This window comes from Primulina eburnea, chromosome 10 (assembly GCF_022965805.1).
Source record: "Primulina eburnea isolate SZY01 chromosome 10, ASM2296580v1, whole genome shotgun sequence".
NCBI lineage: Eukaryota > Viridiplantae > Streptophyta > Magnoliopsida > Lamiales > Gesneriaceae > Primulina > Primulina eburnea.
In genome coordinates this window covers 37,051,369-37,065,224 of record NC_133110.1, presented here as the reverse complement: position 1 = coordinate 37,065,224, position 13,856 = coordinate 37,051,369, and the positions used below count along the sequence as shown (strand labels likewise).

At 36.0% G+C, this 13,856-nt stretch overlaps 1 protein-coding gene across 2 annotated transcripts; it reads left to right on the top strand.

Moving 5' to 3' along the window:
• The first annotated feature begins 1,229 nt into the window (after nt 1-1,229).
• On the top strand, nt 1,230-13,612 carry LOC140803446 (uncharacterized). 2 transcript variants are annotated; one of them, XR_012111882.1, is made up of 11 exons: nt 1,230-1,736; nt 6,950-7,018; nt 7,635-7,724; nt 8,256-8,380; nt 8,698-8,893; nt 9,595-9,770; nt 10,161-10,204; nt 10,283-10,318; nt 10,618-10,747; nt 11,358-11,518; nt 12,161-12,252. XR_012111882.1 is itself a non-coding variant. In XM_073159324.1 (11 exons), the coding sequence occupies exons 1-11, from the start codon at nt 1,443-1,445 to the stop codon at nt 13,185-13,187; spliced, it is 1,476 nt and encodes a 491-aa protein (XP_073015425.1). In that variant the 5' UTR covers nt 1,234-1,442; the 3' UTR covers nt 13,188-13,612. The 2 variants fall into 2 exon arrangements, 1 of the variants encoding a protein (XP_073015425.1); XM_073159324.1 differs by lacking the exons at nt 10,161-10,204; nt 10,283-10,318 and adding exons at nt 12,393-12,489; nt 13,142-13,612 and having other exon boundaries at nt 1,234-1,736.
• The last annotated feature ends 244 nt before the right edge of the window (nt 13,613-13,856 follow it).

Here is a 13,856-nt window from a genome sequence, read left to right as displayed (position 1 = left end):
GAGGGACCGGGTTTAAAATCCGTGCTCCTGCAATTTTATTTGGAAGGACGTTAATTAGTTTTAAAATTTTAGAATATATTAAAATTCATATGCAAGAATAATTTATGTTATAATTAAAATAAAATAATATTTTAATAATTTTTAAATTGAAAAAAATAAATTTAAAATGATTGTCGAAATTGATTTATAATAAATTTATTGAAATATGAAAGAAGTGTCTCCGTCTATCTATTCCATAAAATGATTAACATAGTTAATTAGTAATCACACAATTTTAGTGTGCATAAATAATTAATGTTATATACAAAAATAAATTAATATTTTAATTATTTCTAAATTTTAAAAATAAATATGAAAGATTATTATTATAATTGGTAAATAATAAATTTATTTAAATATGAAAAAGAGGATTTTTTTTCCTTTTTTTAACTCCAAGGAATTGTTGCTTTTTGCACGCGTGTTATATTTTTAAAAAAATTCGTTTCATAAAAAAATAATATATATAATATTATTTTATTAGATAGATTATAGAAAAAAATCGGAAAAAACTAGAAATATGTACAAAAATTATTGATAAACTCACATCCCCAAAAATCAAACGAACCGAACCGAACTCAAATATATTGTTTCGGTTTGTATCCAAATAACCAAATTTTCGGGGGAAAAAATAGATTCTTTATTAAAAAAAACTAATAAATATTGAATATAAAAATATTACATTTTATTTAGAAAACTTGATAAATTTAGTTTAATCCATATTTATAAAAAACAACTGAAATGAAACCAAACAAACCAACTTAAATTAGTTTGTAAAAAATAGAAGTGGGATTTTCGAAAAATCGAGTTATCGGTCATTTCGATTTAATCAAAATTTTGTTCATCCGTAATTTTGATAATAAAATTTATTAATTTAAATTTTTTATTAACATTATTGTTGCTATTAATTTATTTCAAATGATTTATTATTCTTTTTATCAATATTATTATAATTTTATTTAAATAATAATAATATTTATCAAAATTAAAATTTTATAATAAAAATATGGGCTGTCGTTTCCCTTCAAATAACATTTTTGCAAAAATTTGGTGTATACTTTGGTAAGAAAATATTATTCTACGTATTATTTATTGAAAAAAATCAGTGGATTTGTGAGCTCTATTTTTTTTTTAAATAAAAAAAGTATTTTGCTCAAATACACACAAAAAACGTGCTTATTTACGCTAAAGCGCACCAGCCCCACAAACTCTCCCACCCACACAAAATGGAACTGAGAAAATCGAAGGAAAACGGAAACTCGAGCTGCTCGCGGCAATGACCAAAGTTCCACTCTTGATTCTCCACATTTTCCCAGAGCTTAATTCGAACACGTACAGATAATTCAAAGTTTCAACTAATTGGGTTGTTTAATTTTTGCTGAAAATTGCCTTACTTTAGCTCCACAATGGCCGCCACCACGTCAATACCCTTTTCTTCTTCAATCTTAATGCCTCGTGGACGGAGCAATTCGCCGTATTCCTTGTCCTTTTCCGTGCCACGTGGGGAAATCATGTGGGGACGCAAGAAGTTTCTGCTAGTTTGTGTATTCTCTGCTACTCGATTGGATAAGAAAATGTCTTCCAGGAGGTACAGAAGAGCAGTGATTGTGGCTGCGGCTGATTATTACTCCACTCTCGGGGTCCCGAAATCTGCTAGTAGCAAGGACATTAAGGCTGCTTATAGAAAGTTGGCCAGGCAGGTATTATTCCTTGGGTTATAACAAATTTACTTGTCATTTTTAATAATGGTTTTCATTATGATGTTGTTTTGATGTCATTGGCTGTTTGATTCTTCAGATATTAATCAATATGTTTAGATATTGGCTTTATCTTTATATTTCCTATTGAGAAATGAAGCTCCTCTCTTCCCGCGAATAAATACCAAATCTTATTATGAGAAAATGATTCAAAAGTTCTGATACAAAACCCTCAGCTACTCTATTTATACTATCCAACATTTGGCTAAAGTTGCTATATGGTAAAACACGATTTAACACTCCCCCTCAAACATGAAATAGATCAAATATTCCAAGCTTGCACGATAGATACTGATGTTGGCTCTTGCTCAATGCCTTTGTAAACAAGTCCGCTGGTTGTTGATCTGTAGATGTATGCGACGTCTCAATCAACTTGTCCCGAATCTTTTCTCGAACTAGATGGCAATCGATTTCTATATGCTTTGTTCTTTGGTGATACAATGGATTAGCCGCAATATGTAACGCTGCCACGTCGTCACAATATAGCTTTACTGGAAGCTTCAATTTCATTCCCATGTCTTTTAAAATCTCAACAATCCAAACCACTTCACAAGTCGTGTTTGCCATTGCCCTGTACTCAGCCTCTGCCGAGGATCATGAAACCGTGAACTGTTTCCTGGTTTTCCAAGATATCAGAGATTCACCCAACTGGATACAATAACCGGTCACCGACCTTCTACTCATCGGACATGTGGCCCAATCAGAATCACAAAATGAAGTCACTGGTGCACCTTTCAAGTACCTCAAAACTCTTACAGCAGCTTCCATGTGAGATGTTTTAGGGTTATGCATGAATTGACTTAGCAATGTACTGCAAAACATATGTCTGGACGTGTGACTGTAAGATATATCAACCTCCCAATCAATCTACGGTAAAAATCAGAATCATCGAGCAATGAATCAAGTGAAATCAATGATGTCATCATATTCTTTTGTAGTTAGCTTCAGATTTTGCTCCATAGGCGTGTTAAAAACCTTAGCACCAGCAAGTCCTGCTTCTGAGATGAGTTCCAAGGCATATTTCCTTTGATTCAAACAGATTCCATCCTTCGATCGAGCAACTTCAATTCCCAGAAAATACTTATAAGTTCCCAAGTCTTTTATCTTTATTTTCGAATGTACATGCTCTTTTAGGCTTGAGATTGAAGGCTCATGATTCCCAGTTATAACTATATCATCAACATGAACCAATAAAATGGTTATGAAGTCGTGCTCGTGTTTCACAAATAAGGAATGATCATGTGATGATTGTTTAAAACCAGCATGCCTCATATGTTAAGCAAATTTCATGTTCCATTGTCTCGAAGCTTTCTTGAGACCATATAAGGATTTTGTTAGCCGACACACTATCTCCCCCTCACTTCGAAGTCTAGTAGAATCCCCCCGTAGACTTCGAAGACCCTCAGGCAAGGCCATGTAAATTTCCTCGTCGAGATCCCCTTGGAGGAAAGCATTTGTAACGTCCATTTGATAAAGAGGCCAATTACAAATGGCAGCAACACTAAGCAAACAACGGACAGTGGTAATCTTGGCTACCGGGGAAAATGTGTCATGGTAATCAATCCCATGGAGTTGGGTATATCCCTTTGCAACAAGACGGGCTTTGAAACGGTCAACACGTCCATCAACATGATATTTAACCTTATAAACCCATTTGTTGCCAATAGGAAGCTTACCAGAAGGCAGCGGAACAAGATCCCATGTGTGGTTGGCATCCAAGGCCGCTAATTCTTGGGACATAGCCTTTTGCCAACGGGGATCAAGAACTGCCTCTTTGTAGGTATGTGGTTACTTGATGGTAGAGATGTGTGACAGAAAAACTCTACAAGGGGAAGATATATTTGAGTAGTTAACAGAATTGGTGATGGAATGGGGAGAAAAAGACAAGTGGTGTAAGGAGGAACACACAAAGTTTTGAATCCAAATGGGAAGACGAGACTCTCTGGAGGACCTGCGGTTATGTGGTGGTAGAGGATCACCTTGGGAAGTAATATGTGCTGGAATGTAAGAGGAAGAAAGAGAAAGGTCCTCATCAGTAGACAAGGCTGGCAAAGAAGAGAAAATATGTGAAGGAGCAGAGATATGAGAAAAAGGAAAAATAGATTCATGAAACTGAACATCTCGGGAAATAAAGAATTTATGAGTGGCAAGATCTTGAAGTCGATAACCCTTTTGAGTAGATGAGTAACCAAGGAAAACGCAGGCAGTTGCTCGAGGAGCAAACTTGTACCCACGAGGCAACACCGAGGCATAGCACAAACAACCTAGTACCCGCAAATGAGAATAGGAAGGTGTGTGATGAAATAATGCCTCATAAGGAGAATGTTTTGCAAGAAGGGGAGTAGGGATACGGTTAATGAGATACACTGCCATGAGAACCCAGTCACCCCAATATTTGTGTGGGAATGAGCCTGAAGTTTCAAAGCACGAGACACTTCCAGAATATGCCTGTGCTTTTGTTCCACAAAGCCATTTTGCTGTGGGGTGTAAGGACAAGAGGATTGGTGAATAATGCCCAACGAATTGAGAAGGGTAATGCATTCGGACCGGAAAAATTCAGTGGCATTGTCAGTCCGAATGAATTTTATAGTGGCAGAGAATTGATTTTGAATGAGAAGCAAAACAACTTTGAAAGTGGGGAGCACATCAAGTTTTGAGTGTAGGAGATATACCCAAGTGGCTCTTGAAAAATCGTCCACGATGGTAAGAAAATAACGCTCGCCATTGTATGTTGGTGTGTTATATGGCCCCCATACATCCAAGTGAAGTAACTGGAATGTATGGCTGGACTCAAATGATCTCTTTGAAGGAAAGGGCAATCTAGTGTGCTTAGATTGTGGACAGATACCACAATGAGGCATATGGAACTCATGAGACAAAAAAGAAAGCATTTTCATTCGAGATATAGAAATGTGGCCAAGTCTTTTGTGCCAAAGATTTTCATTATTTTCTTGAGAAACATGATTGTTTACAGCTGAAAACAAAGAAGGACACAAATGTACAGATTTATTTAAAGAACAGAAAGGACGCTCTATATCTTTGGAGTGGAAGCTTGAGTTGTCTAGATGATATAAGCCACTCTCCTCTTTACCAATCCCCATTATTTTCCCATTGGAGAGGCCCTGAAACACACAAAAATTTGGATAAAAGGTGACACAGTAGTGATGATGTTTTGTAAATTTGGAAACGGATAAAAGATTATGCTTGAAATCAGGAACAAACAGGACATGATCGTGGGTGATAGTGTTTTTTATGTCAACTGGTCCTACATGAGTGATTTTGGTGGTATGACCATTTGGCAATTGAATGGACCCCGTGGCATCAGCATATGGCAAAGAATTTCGCAACATGGTGTGATGACCAGCCATGTGATCGTTGGACCCTGTATCAATTATCCATTTAGAGCCAGAAGAGGAGCTGTTACCTGCCATGTTAGCCGAAGCCATGCCTGAATCATCCGCTGGTTGGTCCTTCTCAAGCATCTTAAGTATAGCTGCATATTGAGTTAGAGTGAAGAAATTTCCAGTTCCAGTGCTAGAAGGTGTGTCAATTTTATCAACCATGGCTTGTGGAGTTACTGAAATATTTGCTCTCACCATTGGTTTTCCTTTGTCATTCCAATCCTTATTGGTTTTCTGATTTGTCCCTCTAATTGGACTTTTATATAGCCTATGGCCAAGAGGATATCCAACCAATTTGAAGCAATTCTCTTTATTATGTCCAAGCATATTGCAATATTCACAACGCAAAATACCACGCCTCCTATCTTGTGTAGAGAAAAAACCAGAGGAGGGAACTCCCGATTGAGATGGTATGGGACTTAATATGCTTCTGTGGGATTCTTCTTGAGAGACAATAGCAAATGCTTGAGCTACATTGGGAAGGGGACTCATCATCAACACTTGACTACGAATGTGCACATAGCTATCGTTTAGTCCTATTAAAAACCGGAGTAGTTTGTGTTGTTGGGTATATTCCACATATTTCTTTGCCGCTTCACAAGAGCATGTTGGCAAGACAACTAAGGACCCGAATTCATCCCACAACTGCCTAAGCTTCGAATAGTAAACCGAGATAGAGCTGTTACCTTGCACTAATTGTCCGATTTCCCGATGCAATATAAAAATTCTGGAACCGTTTACCTTGTCGAAGCGTTCCCGTAGATCCTCCCAAACAGTGGCTGCATCAGTGGAGTATACAATGCCCCCAAATATTTCCTTCGACACACTGTTCATTAGCCAAGACAATACGATAGCATTGCACCGCTCCCACTGTAGAATAGTATTGGCTCCAGGTGCAGGTCGGGAGCAGCTACCATCAATGAAGGCTAATTTGTTTTTGGCGCGTAAGGCAATAACCATCGCTCGGCTCCAGATTCCATAATTGTCAGTGCCGATGAGCTGCTCATTGATCAAATTAAGACCAGGAGTATCGGACGGATTCACATACAGAGGATCATATGTATCAATTTGATTGGTGTTCGATCCCCATGGCGAAGCAGAGGTAGAAGCCATTGCAAAAAAATTGAGAGCAGAATCTCGAAAAAAAGAACAATCGATCCACTGCGATTGATTTGCAAAATCAAGACAATGAAGCTCGAGCTGAAAATCTCAGAACTCGGCAGTTAGTGGCTCTGATACCATATTAAGAAATGAAGCTCCCCTCTTCCCGCGAATGAATACCAAATCTTATTATGAGAAAATGATTCAAAAGTTCTGATACAAAACCCTCAGCTACTCTATTTATACTATCCAACATTTGGCTAAAGTTGCTATATGGTAAAACACGATTTAACATTTCCCAATCGTTCAACTAGGGGCTTCATCTAAGTTCTTTCTGCTCCTGATGCCACTTATCCATCTCGAATTGTTCTTTTAATATATCGTGACTTGGTATTGTTGCGTTGTTTCCTTTTTATTAGCAGAGATTGATCCTCATATTTACTAACGGGTTGCTTGCATCCTAAATAATTGGCTCTGAGTGTAAACTATGTTAATTTATTGGTCTCACCCTTATATTGACATGTGCCAGTGTTATTAGAATGGTAATATTGTCGGTTGAAACGTCTTTACCATCTCAATTTCTGTATAGTAGAGCACCATGGACATGTTGATTTCTTTACTCTGAGAGACTTTGATAATTTTTCTTTGCATTAGTACCATCCTGATGTCAACAAAGAACCTGGGGCTACTGAAAAATTCAAAGAAATTAGTGCTGCATATGAGGTAAGGACAGGAAGTGACAGTTTAAGCGTTGTTTGATCTCTGTCATTATCATCTGACTGCATTATTTACTTATAATGTGCTTCTTATTGGACTATTAACGAGATTTTACTTAAATGTGTACTTTAATTGTTCATAGTTTATTTCATTTCATTTTGAAATACACGAGCTCTTAGAGGCATTTGAGTTGAAGGTTAATTTATTGTAACCTCCGGGTCCACACAGACTTTGTTCTTTTCGTTGGCTAATAGAACTTTCTAGCCCCTTTCCTCGTTGTTTATGTCTACATCTCTCTCTCTTAAAGTGTATTCTATATTTGTTATGGTCGAACTCTACTCGAGGCATCTGTTATGCAGTCGCTTGATTTTCTCTCTTTTATCAACTGGGAAACTCATTTTCAACTCTTCACGGTTCAGCTGCTTTGTCATTATAAATTATGTTCTCTCTGAGTCATTTAATCCCGAGTATGTGATCTTGATACTTTTATCTCTTCTGTTCTAAATGTTTTTTTAACTTAGAAGAATGGTTTGATTTAAAAAGGGAAAAGTCAGTTAGACTTGTCTCTTGCCGGTTGCACATTGGAACTATGCTTGAGTAATCTGAAGTATGATATTGTCAGGTACTATCAGATGACAAAAAGCGAGCTATGTATGATCAGTATGGTGAAGCTGGAATGAACAATGCCATGGGTGGAGCTGGTGGTTACACGGTATTCTCTATATATTTTTTCACTTTTCGAATTTTATCCAATTTTTTCCTCGGTTAGTGTAGGAGAAATTATGTTCCACTTGTTAAAACGCTATGCCCCATGGTGATAAAAACGCTATGCCCCATGGTGATATGCCACTCGTGTATGTGCATAACATACCTCTATCATAGCTCTAGCAAATAATGATAGATAACTTCTCTTTGGCTCGATTAGTACTAGAGCTGATGCTAATCTCCAGAGATTTCTGGCCTATGTTTCTAATCCACTTTGTGCTCCCTGGAAGTATTATTTTCCTTTTAGCATTAGTTCAATGATGCCTTTATAATTTGAAGTTTATTGACCTTATTTGTTATTAACTCCAGTGGTGACTCATCCTCCTTAAAAGGTTAGTCATTCTTACTTCTGGAAGTCTTGCAAGATGTAATTAATGTAGCCCCTCCAGAACATTTGAGATCATTTAACCTGTAGCAAAATTGAACAAGAAAACAAGATTAATTTGTTATACTGATGATACATTGCTTCATTATGTAGGCAACAAATCCTTTTGACCTATTTGAGGCTTTTTTTGGGTCCAGTATGGGTGGGTTCCCTGGAATGGATGGAACTGGATTTGGTGCAACAAGTCGTAGTACTGTTGCCAAAGGTGAAGATCTGCGGTAAGTCAAATTTTTGGGTGGATCATGCTTGTGACATGTTTTTTCATGTTCTATCACATATTCACATTCATTATTTAGAATATACACTTGCTTGTGATTCTTTCTCTAATTTTAGAGTTCTAGGCAGGAATAAGGAGTTAGGAAAACTTACATGATTATCTATTTTTGAACCGCCCAAGATCTTTAAACTCCTATGTTTATATTTCATACTTTCTGTGGGTTGCTGGTGTGTTTAGTAGTGTGAGTGCTGCAACAAAACACACTTTGGCAATTAGTATCTTCATAAGATTTGACTCCTCATTCAAAAAACATTTCAGTTATGATATTACTTTGGAATTTTCTGCCGCTATATTTGGGGTAGAGAAGGAATTTGAGCTGTCCCATCTTGAAACATGTGAAGTTTGTGCTGGTACTGGAGCAAAAGTAGGCTCCAAAATGAAGATATGTTCTACATGTGGAGGCAGAGGTCAAGTTATGAGAACAGAGCAAACACCTTTTGGCATGTTTTCGCAGGTACTCATCTAGGTATTTAATTAGTCTCTTGTTTCAAGGCTTGTTCCTATATATCATGAGCTATATTGGAAACATGCTGTGTCTTTGTGGTACTGAAATTAAATCAATCCAATTGAGAACAAAGAAGCTTTTTAAATGTTGTAACTAGTGCATATTAGAAAAAATCAGGTACACTAAACTTATTTAATTCATGATCATGTTCAGTTTGTACAATATATTATTTCTATGAATTGAAGCTACAAATTACAATGAACTTGGCATTTATGAATTATTAAAGAGGTTAAATGAAATAAATCATAAGTCTTCAGTAAAACTTATAAAATAACCTGAAAAAACTTATAAAATAACCTGACAATTATTGTCTTGAAGTAACAATTTTTTATACAAAATTGACGGGGAGTCACAAACATGCGATGGTAGATTTTTTATGTGGAAGCATTTGACGTTCCATATTACATCAAATATGTGTAAATGTGAATTTGGTATTGTGATTGTACTTTTCTGGTAAATAAGTGGACTTCATATATATTTTAAGTTTCTTACGTAGAAAAATGGAATGAAGATGACATTAGGAACGACAGATGCGGAGAGAACTTCATTTCGATGTGAAGTTCAACTGCAGTGAATCGATTTTGGAGTTATGTATTGGTCATTACTCGTGCCTCTGTTTGATATGTAATTAAGTTTGTGGAATGCGTCAGGTTTCTGTATGCCCAAATTGTGGTGGGGATGGTGAAATGATATCTGAATCATGTCGTAAATGCTCTGGGGCTGGTCGGATACGTGTTAAAAAAGATATCAAAGTCAAAATTCCTCCCGGAGTGAGCAAAGGTAGTATTCTTCGAGTTGCCGGAGAGGGTGATGCAGGACCAAAGGGGTATGTGTGGATTTTATTTTACTTTTAAAATATATAGATTTTGTGATCTAGCTATATTATCCACGTCTATATGTTGCATGATTGTGAAGTATCTGTTGTGCTATTTAAGATATGTAGCTAAATGAAAAACTGTTGTTTCATAAGTTTAGCCAATATATCAATATTCTTTCCATACTCATGACAAAGGGAAAATCGAAAGTCATGTTTGGAATTTTTAGGTGCTCACAATGTCTTCTAAGGGAGCCTATCTTTTATGCATTATGTTTTATGGCCATCTTTCAAAAACTTGTAACTTATGTGGGAATATCTTAGTCTTTGACCTTATGCTTGTAAAATCCTTTCATGGAAATTAATGGTTTTTACTGTTCTGACTGCCTTTGAAACTTGAAGTATTTCACTTCTCTGGATGGTATTTAGATTTGGATCCCTGACAGGTCAGTAATGATCACTAGCAGATTTCATTTGCTCTTGCTGTTTCTTTATATCTCTTTAACTTCCCATGTTCCTTTCAGTTGGTCTGCTCAATTGCCCACTCAGAGCAATTAAATGTAAGGTTGGCTGAAGATATTCAATTCCTATTTCCATAGGAGCTCGGCCTTGTTCATTTAATAACAGCAATTGGACTGATGTTTAGAAAGCTGTTTATAAAAGTTTTTAAGGATAAAAATAAGCTTATCGGTCGAGTTCTTTTCTTGTGCATTTCATCCTGAGTTTTTCTCTTACATGTCATTGGTTACCCTGAATAGTCTACATTTCTTTAGGTAAAATTTAATATCTTGGAAATGTGAATGATACCTAGTGAAATCCATCGGTTTCACTCTTCCTTGGGCTCTTCGTCTTTGTGCAGTGGTCCACCTGGAGATCTTTTTGTCTATCTTGACATTGAAGAAATACCTGAGATTCAAAGAGATGGCATGGATCTTTATTCATCAGTTTCAATTAGCTATCTGGATGCCATTTTGGGAACTGTTATTATGGTACATCTGCTGTTGTACAGTTCTGGTTTTATATTTATGGCTTTTACTCTTAGTTGCTGATTTTTTATTTTTTTCCTTTAAAAAGAAAATCTTTGGAGTAGGTCTAACAACGAGCTTCTTATTTGACTTTGTTTCAGTACTGGTGGGGCAGAAATGTTGATTACATGCGTATATGTTTTTGCTTATTATTAGAAGCACCATCCATGCATTATATGTATTAGCTATCATTTTCATACAATTGGTTAAGTGCTGTATTTTGGATTCCTCCAAGTTTTTGAGGTAGTTCTAGCAGGCAACAAAAGCTTGTGGGCTTCACATTTACTACATCATCCAGTGGGTCAAGTATGGGACTTGTGCTTGTAGCATCCTGTCCCACATAGCATTCATATTGGTTACCTTCTTGAACACCTAGTTTTGGAGTCAAATTTTTTCTGTTGTAAATTATTTAAAATATTTGCATACTTGGAAATGATTCCTTAAATTACCTATTTGTTGGAAGTAAAACACTGCCGTGAAAATTTAAGGTCCAAAAGCAAGCACAGAGTTTTCACACTGTGTTAACTGGTACTTGTAAAATGAAGACATTCTGATTTGGTGGTGTATGAAATAGGTTAAAACTGTTGAAGGAATGACCGAACTGCAGATTCCTCAAGGTAGTCAACCTGGGGATGTTCTTGTCCTGGCAAGAAAAGGTGCACCTAAATTAAATCGACCATCTATACGTGGTGACCATTTTTTCACTGTCAAAGTTAGCATACCAAAGCGGATAAGGTATATTGAATTCTTTGTCCTTTGCTACTAATATTATATTGCATTTATACAAACTTTGCTAAATTCCGGTGGGAATTGGGAAACTAGGCTTTTTGGTTATCCCTCTAAGAACAAGACATGAGCTCTTTTTACGCTGCTAATAATGTACTTTAATGGCTGCAAGTCCTTGACCCAGTCATGACCTTGCTACTCTCTTTCAAAACTTTTGATACACTATTATTAATGTGGTTGAACAGCTGAAAGTCCTAGTCCCTGTCGCTACATTGCTACGCTTTTTCAAATCTTTTGATGGTTTTTCTTCCCAAATCCTACGTCAGCTACCATATTAAAAGCTACGCCTTGCTGCTCAAGCTGTTAGATCGTAGTCTGTCTTATATGCCTCCAAGGGCAGTTTTGCCGCCATATCTGCGTCATGTCCTATACACACTTGTTTGTCTTTTTTATTTCTGGTTTTTCCATTCTTTTTTGAACTAGTTTTTGGGACTTCCAGACATTTATGTTAGAGCTACTTTATGCGTCCATTGTCATACATTCATACCTGCATATTAGGTTGTTGCTTCTAGTTATGTCACGGATATATAAAGCCATAAAGCTACCATAACATTTGAATAGAGTTGATATTCATTTCTCATTTTGATTCAGTGCAAAGGAACGTGAACTACTTGAAGAGCTATCTTCTCTTGTCAATGCCTCAGCCATTCGATCGAAGACACCACCGAAGGTTCAACAACCTGGTAAGAAATTCTTTGTAAATTTGAACAAAAATGGAACTTTACTCCTATTTACCATTCTTTTCAAGTAATACTCGGTGTGTATATTTGAAATACCCAATTGCTATCAACTATCGAAGCCTGGATTGATCTTTGTATTACAGTTGAAAGCATTGCAAGAGAAACAGTTCCAGTTGAAGAAAAAACGGATGAATCAGCAGATCAAAAAGACTTGTGGAAGAAGCTTACAGATTTTGCTGGGTAAATATTCCTCTGCTAAATGTGTTGAATTTTTATGAAGCACATATATATGCGGAAACTTATTCCAAACAGACAAATATGATACATGACATTGAGTTTTCACTATGAAAAGATGTAATCTTAGTAAATGACGAGAATATGTGAATGTTACGGTGGAAAGATGGTTGTACAATAATGTCTCGAATTACAACTAAGCATATAAGATAAATGTTGGGAATTCAGTTACTGCAGATAACATTATGCTGGAGATTTAAGATGGTATCTGAGTAGTGTTGTAGACTCCGTTATATGATAGGCGGAGATTCAAATATTAAACTTAGAGGAGAGCGAGATCAAAGCTATCTTGATACGAATGTTGTAATAATGATTTAAATGATCCAAAACTATTGAGAGTCTAAATCTAAACACAATGTAATGGAGAATAAGTTCCATGTAGTCGGCCCAACTACTTTAGGTTGAATTTGAAAGGCATGTTTGTTAACGATGATGCGTTTCTTGATGAACCGACTAGAATCACCAAGTGGATCAACAAAGTTGTGTTAATCTTTGTTACGAGTTTCTTTTGCTCTAGTTCACTGAAAAAATTGTGTTTTATTTTAGTCATATAATGCTAGCTAACACGGTGATGCACGACTGAATCTGGTGCTTGCAGATCGGTTGTAGACGGAGCTTTCAAATGGTTCAAAGATAACATCTAATTATTCGCATCCTCGTCGGATACTTGCATGTAAATGCAGTTGCTTGGTTCCGAGAAAATGGTCCGTGAAAGGATTTTTTCGCTATTCTTCTATCCGATGTCATTATCAGATTTTGCCTGAGAAGATGAACAAGAATCTGTAGAGAACTCTTTGATTTTTCCCCACACGCCAATTGTTGTAGTGTAGCATGGGTTACTATAGAGCGGGACCTCTCTTGAATTGCATTCTTTTGTATTTTACATGAATTAGGTAATGACAGAAAATAATTTCATATTTATACCTCACAATTTACTTTTATGTTTTGTCAAATAAAGAGAAACAAAATGAAGGATTAATTCATTATAGACTTGAAAATTTGATGGTCTTGACAAAAAACGTAAAATAAATATAAAATTACATTTTATAATAGTATGATAAATTTATATTTTTGGTTTCGTGACTTGCATGTTTTTATTTGTGGTAATATTATCGGTCATTTTACAATTTTATTTTATTAAATTTTATATATATATTTTTTAATTTTAGTATTTTTGATCTGAATGTTGACGTGACATCGAAAAATAAGATGATATGTCACTGAAAAAGTGATGACATGGTGACAAAGATTTTGATGTGTTCGATGTCAGGTTTGTATTCTGATGAAAAGAATTTCAATGTCAGTAAACTAAG